This window comes from Canis aureus, chromosome 11 (genome assembly GCF_053574225.1).
Source record: "Canis aureus isolate CA01 chromosome 11, VMU_Caureus_v.1.0, whole genome shotgun sequence".
Taxonomy (NCBI): Eukaryota; Metazoa; Chordata; class Mammalia; order Carnivora; family Canidae; genus Canis; species Canis aureus.
The window spans coordinates 32,938,939-32,956,698 of record NC_135621.1 but is presented as its reverse complement, the minus strand read 5'-3'; the positions used below and the strand labels follow the sequence as shown (position 1 = coordinate 32,956,698).

At 43.4% G+C, this 17,760-nt stretch overlaps 1 protein-coding gene across 4 annotated transcripts in view; it reads right to left on the bottom strand.

Moving 5' to 3' along the window:
• LARGE1 (LARGE xylosyl- and glucuronyltransferase 1) overlaps positions 1-17,760 on the bottom strand; it is a 528,281-nt gene that overhangs the window by 224,778 nt on the left and 285,743 nt on the right. For all 4 annotated transcript variants that reach the window (XM_077914722.1, XM_077914719.1, XM_077914720.1 and 1 more), the window contains one exon: positions 5,781-5,952. In XM_077914722.1, the coding sequence (XP_077770848.1) occupies positions 5,781-5,952 (172 nt within the window). The remainder of the gene's footprint in view (positions 1-5,780; positions 5,953-17,760) is intronic.

The window sequence follows — 17,760 nt, the reverse complement described above, 5'->3', positions numbered from 1 at the left end:
GGTCCTGGTCCACTGAGGCCCAGGGAAGTCAGGTAACCCGCCCATGGTCACAGAGTGACCCCAATTCTGCTGCCCTTCCAATGACCATGAGGAGTACATGAACAGAGATCCTGGGGCTCACAGCTACCTTAGAGATGATGTTCTGGGATGTCAGCAGATGGGCCAGAAGTCTGGAAACCAAAATTTTATTTCTCAGAGCCTGGGGAAACCACACTTCTCTAAGGCCCTGATTTTGCCTCCACACTGCTCTTCTCTGAAAGTCTGCATCGCCTTGGGCCTGCCCTCTACACCCAGCTTCATGCGGTCACCTAGACTGCTCTCAACTATTTAACTTAGAGGTCTCTCCACAGAGACTCTGAGCTCCACCATCTGCTCTTCTAGGAGTGTAGGTACACGGTTACGGGTATTGGATTCAGAGTCGGGTCATCAGAGTTCAAATCTCAGCCATACAATTTAAGAGCTGAGGTGCTGGGCATGCTATTTTGCCTCCCTAAGCTTGAGCTCCCAGATCTTTAAAATGGAAACATTAACAATGATTACTTCATGGGAGTCTTGTAAGGATTAAATGAGTTTCACCATAAAGTGCTTAACAGAGTGGCTGGCACAGAGTAAGTGCTCAAAAATGTTAGCTGTAATTAGTCCACAGTGAGTCTATTAGTTCCTAAAAAAATACCCACAGGTGTGACATATGTGCCCATACTGTGGCACCATGGGGTTGAGCAGGGTAATGCCCACCTGTGCCTGACACTCCTACCAGACCTGTTTTGAGGCCAGAGCTTTACATTATGGCAATATACTCTTCCCAAAGGGAAGGCATTTCTTCTCCAGAATAAAAATAGTATGTTGAACATGGCGTTCTTCTAAAAGCTTCAAGTTATGGGGGTATATTTATTATATATGCTTTCATAAAAGCCCCTTCATACTGCAAAAATCAGATATCATTTCCAAATTTTTGTGCAGTAAACCTATGGCACTCGGGTGGTGGACGACTTGCGATCAGTGGCCACAGCCCAACTAAGGTGCGCCACCCTCCCAGGTCCATACCCCCCCAGCCCCACGCCATCAGGGAGCCGGAGAGGCGGGAGGCAGAGCGCAGACTCCACAGCCAGATGGTCCAGGGCTCAGCTCTGCTGCGAATAGCTCTTTGAGCAGGAAAAGTTATTTAGCCTCTCCTGGGTCCAGTTTATTCTGTTTTTCAAATGTATAAAGCTTCTAGCTCAGTGCCTGAAACAGAAGACGTACTTAGGAAATAGTACTTTCCCTTTGCTTTCCAAATACTCATTTATCTGCCTCCTCCTCACCGTCTCCATGTGGATGTCCAATTAGACATTTCAGATTTAAAGGGTCCCAAATGCAAATCCTCTTTATGCCGTTGTGGCGCGGTCTGCCGAGACAGCTCAGGCATCCTGCCCTCTGCTCTCTCACCCGCACATCCAACCAGCAAAACATCCTGACGCCTCCACCTCCAAAACGTATCCCTACTATGACGACGTCTTCACTTGCACTGCTCCACTTGGCCCGTGGCTGCCCCATCTCTGAAGTGTTCCCCCTGCTTCCTTCCACTTGTTCTCAAATAGTAGTCAGGATGACTCATTAAAAACATCAAACAGGTCACATCACTCCTGCTCAAAGCTGCACAATGGCTGTCCCTTCGCACTGAAGGAAAAGGCACAATCCTCCCTCTGCCTGACAAAGGAGGCCTCCCTGGGGTCAGACGGATCTGACCCACCAGCCCCTGGCTGTCCCGGGCTCATACCATCCTATTGCTCAAACAGGTCAGGCCACATGGCTCCCAAAACTTCACTTTTGCTGTTCCTTATGCCTAGGACACTGTTTCACTTTCCTCCAGGCACCTGGCATGCTATTCTCTCAACTTCTTCAGGTTTCTGCTTAAATGTCACTATTTTTTCCTTTGAGAGAGAGAGCACATAAGTATGATTGAGGGTGGGGGACAGAGGGAGAGATTCTTAAGTAAACTCCATGCTGAGCACAGAGCCTGATGCAGGGCTTGATTTCATGATCCTGAGTCAAAATCAAGAGTCAGATGCTCAACTGACTGAGCCATCGAGGCATCCCAAATGTCACCTTTTTTGTAAGAGCTTCCATTAAGACCGTATTTGAATATTAAAACAATGCGTGTGCACAAAGACAGAGGCAATCCTCATCTGCTCTCAGCAATTTCCTCTGGAGCAAGCTCTAGTCACCATCCAATATATTATGTATTTTACTTGTTTATTGTCAGTCTTCTCTCCACTTAAATATACACTTGCCAGGGGAGGGGCTAGGTTTCTCTTATTCTTGCAACATTCCCAATAGTTGGGAAACAATTTGGCAACTATTAAAAGCTCAGTTATGTGACTGACTGGGTGGCTCCTCATTCTAGCCATCCATGGCACATCCAATTCTTTTTGCTGAGAAGCAGTGGCTCTGAAAATCCTCCAGCAGTCGCAGCTGGTGTTAAGGGTGCAGACTGCTGCTGCAGGGAGGGAGGAACCTGCCATTTAGGTGAAGTCAAGGCTCAGAGGGCATGTGGACATCCCCAAGAGGCACACAAAGCTGCCCGTGGCAGAGGTGGAGGATGAGTCTAAGCCTTTACTAAAAGGCTTCTTACTAGAGTCTCCACATAATGGATTTAGATGAGGGAAATCTCACAGCGCCATTAAGGAGTCAAGCATATGTGATCTGAACACAAAAGCCCCAGATAACTCGCTGTTGTAAAACAGAGAAAAATGAACAAGGCCAAACTGCATTAGTGTCACTCAAAATGTTTACGGTGAAGGATGCCAACTGTAATTGCCTTTAAGAGAGGAGAACTCTCCCTTTTGGATCAGAACTTTCTATCTGCGCCAAGGGGCTTTCTTCCTGTTCCATGACCTGGCTTCTATTTTTTCCAGTTTAGAAAAAAATAATTACAAAAAAAAAAACAAAACCCAAAAAACAAAAACACAAAAAAAACAACCTCCTCCAAAAGAGTACCATATGGAGAAGAGGAGAGCTTACTTATTTTCCTTTCATCTCCGTATTTTCCCAGAAAAGTTAGAGTGGGCATGGGAAAACCTCAGATGTTTTTATACTCCTTTGCTGGTGATAGATAAAAATATAAGGCAGCCTGCCTTGTTTGTGAGCGCCTTGAAGGCAGGTGCTGTGTTCTCGACAGTTTTAGGTAACAGCAGCATCTAATATATTCTTCTGCACAGCAGGGACCTAACAAGTGCTAGAAATAAACCAATAAAAGAATAAACATAAAATGCAGCTCATTAACTCAGTTGCTTCCATTCAAGTGCCCCATCTCTGTCCTGACCTTGGCCCATATACTCTGCTCTGCCCCAGGATCCCAATCCTTGGGCGGCTCCCTTTCCACAGATGATATTGGGGAATTTAACACCACGATTATACTGATGTTGTTACTGGCTTCAGAACCCTACCAGCACTATGGCAGGTCCTGGCTGGCACAGAATAAATGGGATCTCCTAGCTACAATGCAACAATTAGTGACCACCTGTTTCAGTGATTTTGCTAAGTTAGACTTTCTCCAGGGAGACTTGTAGCTTTAAATGCAAATTGCAGGTTGAGTTTCTGGGCAAACAGACTCTGATATGGGAGTCAGCATGCAGGAGGTTAATTTAGGGAGCTATCTTAGGAAGGGTATCTGGAAAGGGAAGGTAAGAGGACTGGGCAGGGGGAGAAATCCAGCTGTGAGGGGGGTTCTCCAGGGAGTGTTACAGCAGACCCTGCAAGATTCCACATTCCCCAGGTTGGGGGGTATGGCCCCGGGCATGTGACTTCACCTGTGGCCTACTCCAAGGGACTAATAGTTGATTGCCATCTGCAAGTGGCACTCCCAGCAGCTGCAGTAAAAGTCCTTTATTCCTAAAGGGGAATGTGGGCATTAACTGCCCACAACCACTTCTCTCAAGCAAGTCAGAGCATGATGACCACCTCCTCTGTGATGCCCTACCAGCTGCCTTCTCCGATCCCCTCCAGGAGAAGTGGTAGCTTTCATTCTTGCTCATCTCTTTATTTCCAGAGTCCAGCATATCAGTGACACCCAGTAGAGATGCAATAAATGTCTGCTGAATAAACACATCACCGAATACATAAGCATGAAAATGGGAGTATCACAGAATTATTTTTTAAAAAACTGTTCCCCAAGGTTGCCTGGATGGCTCAAGTTAGTTGAGCATCTGACTCCTGACTTCAGCTCAGGTCATGATCTCAGGGTCATGAGATTGAGGCCCACATCAGGCTCTGTGCTGGGCAGGGAGTCTGCCTGGGATTCTCCAGCTCTCTCTGCCCCTCCTCCTTCATTAAAAAAAAAAGAAAAAAAGAAAAAAAAAACCAAAAACCTATTCCCAAGGAGTTCATTAAATGTAGTCAGAAAACAAGCAGAAATAATAGGGGAACTTGACAAGAGATGTACACGGAAGTTGACAGATATGTGCATTCTGGTCTGAACTCTGGAAAGAACTCTAACTCTGCATGCCTTCAGCTGCAGTTTCTTTGTGAATTGAAAGGACAGACCCCAACGCTCTATGAAGACACAGAGCTGAGACACCAACTCAGTCTCAAAAGTTTTGCTAAATGATGTCTTTCTTAGTGTCATTATTGACATGGGTAAGGAAAGTTTAAATTTTGATCCTGACAAGGGAAAGAGTCCGAGGGTCAGGGTATCTCCCCCATGATAGGCTGAGGACTTTTTTCAATTAACCTGGAGCTAAGAGATTCCCCCTCCAGCCTCCCACTGTTCCACCCTGGCCAAAGAAACAGGCAGAGACTTGAGTAGGTAAGGAATTTACTCTTCTATCCATGAATGGAAACAGAAACCAACTGGAATATCTTGTAATTTATGAAAATGTGGTGATTTTAAATAACTGAGTAGCATTTCACCTTCATAGGATAAGGAGCTACAGAGAAGCAGCAGGAGAGATTTTAAACAGAGCCAGAATGAGATTTTTAAAGAGAAAACTAAGAAATAAAAAAAAAAATCTTACTCCCAAATTTATCTCTCACTGCATTTGTTTAATATAGAGAAGAATTTGTAAGGACGCAATTTTAAGGAAGACATCTGGAGGGGGGATTAAAATAAAAGCCCAAGATTTGTGCTAACTTGTTACTTCTCCCATGTATCCGTGCCAGAGTCAAGTACACCTACCAGGCTCACAATTGCTCACCACATCATCTTATACACCCTGAGGCAGTGACAAGAGCTACAATAATGGCTAAGAAGAAACTAACCAGACAAGAAGGAATGTCTTATGAAGTGAAACTTATATACCTCCTTAAAAAAATTATAAGCCAAAATATTAATGAAAGCAAAAGCCCTAAGAACAACAACAACAACAACAAAAAGGCCCTAAGTACATCTCCCAACACCATAATCAATACCCATCTCCACGCCTTCAAAGGCCTTCTCAACAATCAAAGCATCATTTGATTAAAAAACAAAACAAAACTGATAAATGCAGGTAAGTCAACACTCAATTATCTGCACACAAAATATACATATTTGACATTCATCTCTTATAAACCATCCTAAATTGGGTTCTTCCTGTGAACACAGACTACCTCTTCATTTACTAAAGAAACGCAGACAAATTCCAGTTTGATACGAATGTGTTTCAAATACCAGTAGGGTTGATACTTAACTACATTTCTACCTCCTGTCCATTTCATTAGCATGAACTCATTAAGCGTGGGCCTCACATTTAACAAAAAATACAATTACTCTTCTTGGCCTGATGACACCTTCAAAGATACCAGGAGAAATGGACTATGATTACCTTTGAACTTGTGAAACACGGCCCACAGCTCTGCAATGTCGGTCGCAAAGGTGATATCCGTGTCAAGGACAATGACCCTCTCCAGGTTGGCAGGAAGAGTCTTGGTCAGGACAAGCTTCATCAGACCATAAATGCCAGAGTAGTGTTTGTTGGGGATCCAAGATACTTCAGACTACACCAGGCATGGAAGAGAAGGAGTAGAAAAAAGGGGGAAAAAATAAAGAATCATTACATTCACTTTTTGCATAAGCATTATTAAACATTATAAATAGTGTCTGGTACATAAAAAGTATTCAATAAAAATTTGCTCAGTAAATAAATATTTTCTTCAAGATTTATGTAAATTTATAGTTTGGCATGTGAAGTTTATTGGAAGAAAATGCATCTGAATCAAGAGGGAGCAAAAGCAATATTTATGAAATAACTATTATTTGCAAATGCTAGGCTCAGATTTTTTTAAATAAAATTTTTATTATAGAAATGATATACGCTTGTCAGAGAAATTAAAAATATGTTATAAAAATAAAAGTATAAAAATTGGATCATGATTTTTTTTTTGCAATGAAAACAGTACCTAACTATTCCTAGGTAGATCTATTTCTTGAAATCACATTCTGTTTGTCATTAAAGATTGCTATCTTAGTGGTGTTGTTAAAGCTTATGCTTATCTATTTTTTTTTTTTTTTTTTTTGAGCTGCAATTGGGCCAATTAGCATTGCTCCATTCTCCTGGTTCTCAAGCACACCAGACAGACCTGGTCCTGAGCTATGCAACACTCTTCACTAGGGAGCAAAAGACACAGCCACAGACGGTAATGAACAGCCAACAGAAAGCCACCACTGAAATCCTCATACGATGTAACAGGACTACCAAGGTCCCACACATGGGTAGATCTGTCAGAGAGCCACACATCTCAGTATCACCTGGTAAGCAAGACAAGGTTGAAAATCATATAGAATACAAGCATGCTGAAAGCTCTCAAAGGTACAGGACATATATGAAAGTAATGATGGATAGGGACCCAACCTAGCTACCATGGGAAGCCTCCACGAAAGCCAAACCACACTTATTCCCAAAAAGTTACCACTGATAATGGAACTCTTCAGTGGAAAATGTGGTCACCCTATTGAGAGTCCAAAAAACATTCACCCCTTTTGTCCTTATAATTCCATTCTGAGGTCACTGTTCTAAAAAAAAAAAAAATCACATTCCAAAATGAGAAACCAGTTTTATTCCTAAAGATGTGCATCACCATGGTATAAAAAGAAATAGAAATAATCCAAATGCCCCAAAACTGGACAGTTAATTAAAACGTGCTTTTTAAAAATCCGATAACATACTACTTAATGGCTATGAGCCATGTAGATTAAGATGTACTAAAAAAAAAAAAACAAAACCTTTCATGTGATGCTAAAAGAAAAAAGGCAAGTTTTAAAATTACTTTTGCTTAATAATCATTATGTATAATCAAATAACACGAAAGCATATCTACCCAAATTTATGCAGAAAGAAGACCAGAAGCATGTATCAAATTACTAATAATGGTCATTCTGGAATGATGGGTCCCTCTCTGAATAGATATATATGTGTACACACCCCACACCACACAGATATTTCAGCACACTTTTCAACTTTTCAATGAGCAACTATTGTCATTATAAAGAAAAAACTAAGAATACTTAGCCTTCTTTTTAAACATACCAACATTGGTGATGGTGGGAAAACAGGAACACAGAAGCTGCCTTGGGGAAAGTTATGACAAAGGACCCTTGTGGTAACTAAAACGATCCACCCCATCCCTCAAACCCACTTTGTGTTCTGCATTTATCTTCAGCTTATTTGAAAATAAAATGTCAGCTACTCCTTATCCTCAGTTTTACAATGGTCCTTTCAATACATGTGCAATTTTAACCAGGAAAAAAAAAAAAGAAAAAACATAAACTGATGGATATAACTGGTCACCACATGTCAGTTTTGGGAAAAGAATCCCCGACACCATGTTCCCGGGCAGCATGGAAAAGGGAAAGCAGAACCAAAGCCAAAATCTGAACCCCAGCCCCATACAAGGCAATGGTCTCTCTAAGCCTCAGTTCCTTTCCCTGTAAAATGGAGATGATACTTATATCACATGGCTCATGTAAAACTCAAAGGAGATGGAAGGATTCGAAGGTTTGGTGCACAAAGGACCCTCAGCACACAGAGGCTCCCAGCCTTCCTCCTGATTCCCCCTGAGCTTGTCAAGCATTTAGATGGCCATGCCTCTCTGACCGCATTATACTGAAGGGGGGCAGGGCTCTGGGGTACAACACAGCTTTAAACTTCAGATTCTGGAGTCAGGCACCACATGGAGTCAGATTCTCGTGTCACTTAATTGGCACATCACCTTGAACAAGTGGGTTCGGCCTCTCTGAGAGTCTGTCATTTACAAAAGGCAGTTGATTCTACTGCTTGCAGCACTGTATCAGTCAGGGTGTGGGTGGAAGCGGCACACTCAGACTGGGTAATCTGAGGGAAATGGGGTGACAGAAGAACGATTTACTGAAGTGTATGCATAATTTAGGGCCAGCAGCAAGGAAACATGTGGCACCTGTGAAGACGGAGAGTAAGGGGCTATTCTCACCCAAGGCCAGAAGGGCTGCTGCCAGCTGCTGCTGGAATCTGGAGACAGTGGCCATACGAATGAGCCACCAGGCAGGAACGGTGAACTTTGGTAGAGGGTCAAGGCCAACTTGTAGCAATCTCACAGGATGGAGTATGGAGAGGCATCTCGCTTAGCCTCTCTCCCCTCCTAACCCACCCATCTCCCTCTAGGGCGCCCCCTGTGCAAACCCAAATGGAAGCAGATGGAAAGTGATCTCAGAGCCATGGCCCTGTGAAGTGGCCTCATGGGGCACAGAGTAGGGCAGAGAAGGCCCAGAGAGCACTGGGAAGGGCAAACCGAACACAACCAGCACAGTCACTCAACTAAACGAGTGATGGCAAGACCACAGCTCAATGCCTTCTACTGAACAGGTGCAAAATGCTATTATGAGAAGGTGGTGGGTGGGCAAAAATGGAAGCATGGACAGGTAGACTGGGTTGGTGTGCAAATGGAAGGATGGACAGGCGGGTAGATGGACAAGTGATACAGGAAAATAAGTGATTTGTCTACAATCCCTCAGTGAGGCATGCAAAGCTCCATTTAGAACCTGCCGAGGGAAGGTCTGCCTCCCTTTGGAGTTAGCATCCTAACTAGCCATCAGCTTAGATCTGAGGGCCGGGGGCTCCTCGCCTAAGAGCCTCCAGTGGGCTTTAAAAAAAAACTTCCCTCATGAAAGCTCCAGCCTTTGGAACTCAGCTCTGCATCTTCTCTCCCCTGAGAATTGGCCTGAACTGAAGCTTGGCAATCACGGGTCCACACTGCAGAGCTGTGCTATTTAATCAGACCTTTGATTAACTTATTCATCTATTTTGGTTACCATCAAAGCAGGAGAGCTTGGTGAAGACTGAACACCAGAGCGTTAGGTTGAGCCATCTAATTAGATTGCCCTGACTCTAGGCTTTATTTTTAACACACATGTGAGGCACTCAGATGCATCACAGAACAGTAGGACGACAGGAATAAATTAATCTCAACATGAGCCCAGGCTGGAATGTCGCCCCAAGTCCCCGACTTAATACATAATCAATTAAGTCAGAGTGTTCAATTAGAGGTAAAGGAAGCATTTGAATGAGTTTGTATTCAGAGAGAAAACCCCAGAAAGAAAACTGAGGAATCTAGGGGGGCGGGTAAAGAACGTGTGGTAAGAAGCAGATACATTTATTATAAATGGCTCTCTCAGAAGTACAATATAATACGCCCCCCACCCCTGCCTTAGTCTAATCCTGCTCTTCTTTCAAGTCTCGGCTTAGAAAGCACCCCCCCAGTCGTCACCTCCCCAGGGCCTCAGGCTGGGCACGGGCTCCTGGAGCAAGCTGCTTCCCTTCCTCTAGCACAGCACGCTCTCATGCTGTGTCTAATTTTCCATGTCTCTCGTCAGCTCTGGGCTGGAACTCCCTGAAGCAGGGACGATGTCATTTTTGCTGTGGTAACAACACAGTCATTACTCAAAAAATGTTTGATGAACGTGCATGACTGCAGAGTTGGCCAGGCCTGGGTTTAAATCCTACCTTTGACGTTTCCTGCAACCAGCAGCAGAAACATCCATAACTACTGAAGTCCAGGGTCCAGACAGTGCAATGGAAGAAGCATGGCTTGTTCCGCCCCAAAGCCCGGGCTTTAACACCACCAGTTCCATCATTTTACCTCTGTGAGGCTTTGTTTTCTCATCTGCAAAATGGGGGCTTGGAACACTCATTCTGCAATACTGCTGGGAGAATGACAAAGCATCCAGCCTGAGGGTGGACACCAAGCTGGCCTCTGCAAAGGCCATTCCTCTTCTCCTGGTGATAGTCTGTCAGCACTGTGGATGTGTAGATGATTCAAGATGTTGGACTTGATAAAAGCAGGAAATGATGCTATCTTTGATAGTAAAGGGGAAGTCAGGAGTGAAGATGGTTTTGTCAGAGGAAAATAAGTCTCTCATCATCTTTCCCTAGGATCCTTATATAGATTATTTTTAAAAAAGATTTCTATTTATTTGAGAGCGAGAGACACATACACACACCGAGAGAGGAGGGGCAGATGGAGAGGGCAACCAAACTCAGCACTGAGCATGGAGCTGGACTGGGAACTCAATCTTATTAACAAGACCATGACCTGAGCCTAAATCAAGAGGTAGATGCTCAACCGACTGAGCCACACAGCTGCCCTAGCTTTTTTTTTTTTTTAAAGATTTACCTATTTATTTTAGAGAAAGAGAGAGCACGCACCACCCAGGTGGGATAGAAGGAAAAGGGGAGAAAGAGAGTCTTAAGCCGACTCCCCACTGAGTTTGAAGCCCTATGCGGGGCCTGATCTCAAGACCCTGAGGTCACAACCTGAGCCAAAACCAAGAATTGGTCGCTTAACCAACTGCAGCACCCCAGTGCCCTTCCTACCTAGATTATTAACAAAATCACAAACTAAGATGTTGGAAATTTAAGCCTCCTCCGGTAGATCTCCAAATTGGACCGTATACCTTTGATTTTAGGAGGAAAACCCTACTAAAACAAAACAAAACAAAACAAAACCGCTTTCACCAAAGTGGATGGATGTGGTCACCCATGCAACCTTTGGGACAGTGTCTTGGTGCAACTCTTACTGGTACCAAATCCCATTTCTACCCTGTAATAAACTCCAGTCCAATCAGGAACATTAAGCCATGGGGTCAACAGAAAGAAGACCATCCTGAGAGGCACACTGCAGAAACCTGGAGGGTTTAACCCCAGAGCATCCTATAAGATGACAACACCTGGCAGAGCAATAACCTAGTATGTTCTTCTTCAAGATGAACACACCAAAGGGTTTATGTAATTAAAACAATAATAAAAATGAAAGTTAGGTTTCTTTTAATGGACAATTATCCTTGCAATGGTTGTTAATAATTCTAAGCAGGATGTTCGGGCAGCCCTGGTGGCTCAGCGGTTTAGCGCCGCCTACAGCCCGGGACATGATCCTGGAGACCCGGGATCGAGTCCCACGTCGGGCTCCCTGCATGGAGCCTGCTTCTCCCTCTGCCTGTGTCGCTGCCTCTCTCTCTCTCTCCTCTCTGTGTATTCTCATGAATAAATAAATAAAAATCTTTAAAAAAAAAAAAAAAAAGGATGTTCTAAGATTTAATTAGCAAAAATGCAATCGTGCTCAAAAATCCTACGTAATGCACTTACATAAAGGAGCGTAAGCAATCCCAGGTTTTCAGGGTTTCTTTGCAGAGTAGGGAGTGGGTGATGCTCTCAAGCGAAAATTCACCTTCCCCAAACTGCCAGTTCCTCAGCTGACAGACCCCAAGGGGAGTTTCTATGAAGTGCTGCAAGTGATTTTAGGGTTCATCTGATGCTGGGTGGTCCACAGAGAAGTTACTCAGAAAACAGGACCAGGGTAGTAACCTGGGGATGGAAGCACAGGGTGTGAAGGAAAGTGATGTCTCAATGCGATTGATGCCAAGTTGCCGACCTTTGATAGACAAGAGAAAGACCGGAAGAAGGGCTGGTTTTATCAAAGAATGGTACACATTTCTTCTTGAAGATGTTGGCTTTCAGGAGGCACTGGGATGCCCCATTAATGGGAACAGTAGAAAATATCATCTAGCTTTTCCTGAGTGCTTCCTGGGTGTCAGGCAATGCCTTCTGAGCATTCTGCTTACCATTTTAGCTACCTTTCCTGCACCCGCCCCACCCTGCCCCGAGTCTACAGGTCAGGTATTACTACCACAGCGCATGAAGTCTGGGGAATGAGGACCCAAGCTTTTCCTTCTTCTCTCAGTCCCCAGTCGGAGACATTCTACTTTGAAATGATGAGAGTGTCTCTCTCTCCTCCCTTCCCACTGCCCCTGGGCCCAGGTGTGCTCTTCACTCCTCTGGGTTCCTGTATTGTCATGACTGAGCCTGTCTCCAACCAAACCTTCATTCACCAAGGAGCAGTTTTTCATGGCAATTAGATATGAGGGCTCTGGAGTTGGGTATTCCTGGTTTCTCGGTCTTTCTGAACCTGAATTTTCTCATCTGTATAATAGGGATGATAGTAGCATATCCTGCTCTCTTCCTAGGGAGTTGTTTGTTGTATTTATAGTCTGTAAGCTTTCCTCCATCATCCTGGAAATATTTATTGCTCAAAATAGACTTCTCACCCACATCAACATTTTCCTGTGGATTACAAATCACCTTGACACATTTTTAAAAATTAAAAAAAGAAGTCATCCTAGCTGCAGAATGTTCGAAAAGTCATTTGCCTTTCATGTTGTTTCGGAGTGGTCGTCTTGGCAACCAACCTGTATGTTCAGAACATAATTGTTGAGAAAGGAGGGTGAGGAGCTCGGATGGGGCGGGGACTCTGGGAGATGCCATGGAGGAGGACCACGGAACAAGCACGAGCTCGGGCGTCTGACTGGCCAGGCTCTAAATCTGGCTCCACCACCTCAAGACTGGCAAGCTCATCTCTCTAAGCCTCCACCTTGTCACCCACAAAATAGAGAAAATGATACATATCATACAAGGTTTGGAAAAGTATTAAGTGAGGCAGGAGAACTAAGGTGCCTGGCATAGTGCCTGCCTCATGGGAAGGGCTCAATTTCTAAAATCCAAGCTTTTAAACTGATTAACAGCGTGCACTCTGGAGTGTGACTGCCTGGGTTTGTATCCCAGCTCTATCATTCACTAGCTAGGTCACTTTGGGCAAGTAATTCAACTTGAATGTACCTCCCTTTTCTCATCTGTAAAATGGGCATCTCTACAGTGCATACTCCATAGGACTATGAGATTTCTGGTGCTATATAGAAGTACTAGCTATTTGTTATTCATTGTTTATATTAAAGATATTTAAAGCAACAGGAAAGATGAGATTCTTATCTATAAGACAGAGTCCTCTGCATTTGCATTACCCTTGCCAGCAACAAAACAAAAACCCCCCAAAATACACTTTTGGTCAGTTGGGATCATTTAAATAAGCATTTCTAGAACACTTAATGTGGGCCAGGTACCAAGAAGAGGCTAGGGACCAGAGTCCATGATGAATAAAACATAGCTGATGCTCTCGAAGTCTATGGTTTACCAGATATTCATTATCCAATCCTGCATAATAAGCTACTTCAAAACACAGCAGCTTAAAACAGCAATACTTATTTATTATCTCACAGTTTCAGTGTCAGGGATTTGGGAGCACATAAGCTAGATGGTTCTAGCTCAGGATTTCTCATGATGTCAAAGTCAAGATGTCAGTTGAAGCTGCAGACATCTGATGGTTGGGATTGGCTTCTAAAATGGCTCATGTATATACACATGGCAGTTGATGCTGGCTCCCCAGAGGAAGCCTCAGCTCCTTGCCACACGGCAAACCTGGGACAGCTGCTTGAATGTCTTTACAACAGGGGAGCTGGCTTCTCCTACAGTGAGTGATCAAGAGTGAGCAAGAGGGCAGCTCGGGTGGCTCAGAGGTTTAGTGCTGCTTTCAGCCCAGGGCGTGATCTTGGAGACCCGGGATTGAATCCCACGTCAGCCTCCCTGCAGGTAGTCTGCTTCTCCCTCTGCCTGTGTCTCTCATAAATAAATGGATAAAATCTCTAAAGAAAAAAAAAAAGAGTGTGCAAGAGAGAAACTAGGGTGTTTTTTATGGCTTGGCCTCAGAAATGACACTGTATCATTTCTGTAATGTCTTCTTGGTTATACAGATCAGCCCTATGCAACATGGTTAGGTACCAGGCGAGGGTGAGAATACTAGTGAACAGGGATTATTGGGGGACACTTTGGAAACTAGTTACCACATTTGTAATTCTAGAATGGTATAAACTGGATTAAGATGTATTCTGAGTGGATGTATAATAGCTGTCTAGTAGAAGTACAATTAAAGAGGAGAGGAGGGAGAGTAACCAGTTAGAGATGTTTGTTAGAGACGAGCTTTAAATTTGGTCTTAGAAAATGAATTGAAAATTGAGTTTCTCTCAGTTACACTGAGAGAAAAGCAGGATAGGAGAGAGATTATCATCAGTGAAGGCACACAGATATAAACAACTGTGTGTGTTTATGTGTGCACGTGCATGCAATAGTCTGATAAGACTAAGGTAAAGCCTGGGATTGGAAGTGATAGAGAAGAACATGGAGAGGCAGGAAAGCGTCAAGTGTTGGAGCATACTGTATACCATGCCAACGAGCACTGTACAATGTCCTAAATGGTGGGAAGAAAGAAAAAGGTTTTCACTAGCAAAGAGACAGAAGAACCTCGACTACATGTTTAGAATATACTCTAGCAACCTATGGAAAGAAAGACAAACAGAATACAGTTCAGGGGCATCAGAGCCTTGGAGGATGCCTACAGAAAATGCAGATTCCCAGTCACCTGGGTGGCTCAGTGTGATAAGCATCTGACTCTTGATTTCAACTCAGGTCATGATCTCAGGGTCATGAGATCAAGCACCGTGTGGGGCTCCTTGCTCAGCTTGAGATTCTCTCTCCATCTTCCTCTGGTCTTCACCCCATTCACATTCTCTAAATGAATGAATGAATGAATGAATAAATAAGGGAAGGGGAGAAGATGTAGATTCCCAGGATCCACACCCAGAAGTGAGGATTCATCAGGCCTGGGGTGGGGCCCAGAAATCTGCGGTGTTTTTTTGTTTTTTTGTTTTGTTTTGGCAATCCAAGAAATACTCTTTTTTAAAAATTGTATTTATTTATTCATAGACACAGAGAAAGAGGGGCAGAGACACAGAGGGAGAAGCAGGCTCTATGCAGGGAGCCGATGTGGGACTCGATCCCGGGTCTCCAGGATCACAACCCAGGCTGCAGGCGGCGCCAAACCGCTGCACCACTGGGGCTGCCCAAGAAATAGACTCTTTTTTAAAAAATTTTTTTAATTTTTATTTATTTATGATAGTCACACACACACACAGAGAGAGAGAGAGAGAGAGGCAGAGACACAGGCAGAGGGAGAAGCAGGCTCCATGCACCGGTAGCCCGACGTGGGACTCGATTCTGGGTCTCCAGGATCGCGCCCTGGGCCAAAGGCAGGCGCGAAACCCCTGCACCACCCAGGGATCCCAAGAAATAGACTCTTAACTATAGAGAACAAACCAATGGTTACCAGAGGGGAGGCAGGTGGGGGGTTGGGTGAAACAGGTAATGGGGGAATAAGGAGTGCACTTTTCGAGATGAGCACTGGATGCTGTACAGAAGTGCTGAATCACTATATTGTACACCTAACGTTACACTTTATGTTTACTAACTGGAGTTTAAATAAAAACATTTTAAAAATTAAAAAAACAAACACACACCTGTACTCTTAACCAGAGCCTCATGAGATCCTAAAGCAGCTGTCCCCAGACTATACCCTAGGGCATCCTAAGCAGACACAGTAAACACTTATTTCTCAAGGTCTTGTTGGTTGAATCATTTAGAGTGGATTACCAACCAGCTCACTGTTGGGTAGAAACAAGACATAAAATAGTCCAAAACTTAAGTGTACCACCTGAACTTGATGCAGTTGGATGTATAAGGAGAGAAGAACTTTCTCAAAGATTAATATGAGAAAGGGTTGAGGGAAGATCAGGAGTTTTTTAGATAACCCTACACCTCACAGGCAGTTTAGACTAAAGCCACAAAGGTTTCCTGGGTGTCCTTTTTTAAACTTAGAAATCCTATTTCCATAAAAACCACACTTGGTCGGCTAGAGTGAAATTCTAAGGAACCGGTATCAACAGGAGAGCTGAGTTATATATTTCACATCTTCCCACAATGGAAACTTGGAAGGAAACCTTGTAAGAGCCCCCAGGCTGGTCTTTTCAGGTGACAGCGTTCTACACTAAGCATCAGTAAATATTATTCACAGGTTACAACTCCAGCCTAAAATAAGTTAACTGGCTTCCACCTGAAATGCTCATTATTCACGAATCCACTGAGAAACCACCTTCCATAAACATAATTAATTCTGGAGTAATGACAAAGGTAGAATGAATCATGAGGAATGCGATCATGGATCTATAAACACATTCCTTCTCATATCAGCAACAAAACCCCTCCCTCTCACGCCTGGCAAGAAGCATTCTGTATTTAGCTTTGTGAAGCTTGGGGGGATTGGTCACCAGAGCATTTACGGATTGCCTGAACATCCCTCAGTACTTTACGTTATGAAATGAAGCATTTCAAAGCACTGGGAGTTCTGATTTGTGAACTGGACTGTTACAGTGGTTTAATTTCCTGAAATATAGCTGCCTTCTTAACTAATAGATTTTTCAATGCACTGAGGAGAAAATTGCATTAGCTCCTGCGTAGCCTGGACTTAATATTTTTAGAAGCTGCAATTCTTCTTATTATAGTGCACAGTATGTATTTATGTATGTATACTTAGCACAATTTCTGACACACAGAAGGCACTCAGTGAATAGTTTTGAAAAAGTAAAACAATACAAGTACACAAGCTATGCTTACTGAGAACCATTCCTGGGGATGGGGATATAGTGGTGAACCTGCTGTGATCATGGATCATTCATTCATCCTTTCAAACACCAGAGGACTGCTTTAAGAGACAACAATTATTTCAAAAGGCATTATTACAGCACTCAGAATAGTGGTTTATGTTAATAGGGGCTGGAAGTGATAGAGGGACTGAATAAGAAAGGGATAGTTTTGTTGATACTATTCTAGTTCTAAGTTAGATAGTGTGGTGTTTTCATCAGTGTCTGTCATAACCAATTTATCTGCAGTCTTCATATGTGTCTATGTGCCTGTATGTACAGAAATCCATCACAGGTGATCTAGAACATGACCTAGAGAGAACACAGGATTTGGGAGTTAGAGAGAGACCAGGCTTAACCAGCTAAAACCATCCCCCATCCTCTCTCAACTCCTGCTCCAAGTGTTAGAATGGAGATAATCATTTTGCTAGTAAAGGCAAGGGAGGGGGGAAAAGCCCTCTTATTTGTTTCCCTGTTATTATAAATTTATTCTTCAGCATGCATTCTTAACAAGGCAAAATTGCTTCTTGTGAGGCCAAAAAAAAAAAAAAATCTTGGATATTACCATGATTTGTTATTAAAATCTCATGGAGGGGAAGGGCGCAATTAGGAAAAAAAAAAAGTACCTAAATAGGCTCCTGGGGAGAGGGTGATGATAAAATTTTTTAATAGTTGAGAAACTATGCTCTACAGGATTATATGACACTAAGCTAGGCGCAAAACAGAGAAGTGTACAAAACAACACAAATAAACTCAATACCTGAATCCCGATATTAGCATCAGCTAAGTCTAGAGGTTCTTCATAAATTTACTCAGCTGGCAGTTCAATCACAAAACATTACAACTATCTGTTCCCAAGTTCATCTAGAGATTTTAGGGGAACACTTGCCCATGATCCCCCCTCTCTCATTCCTACCACT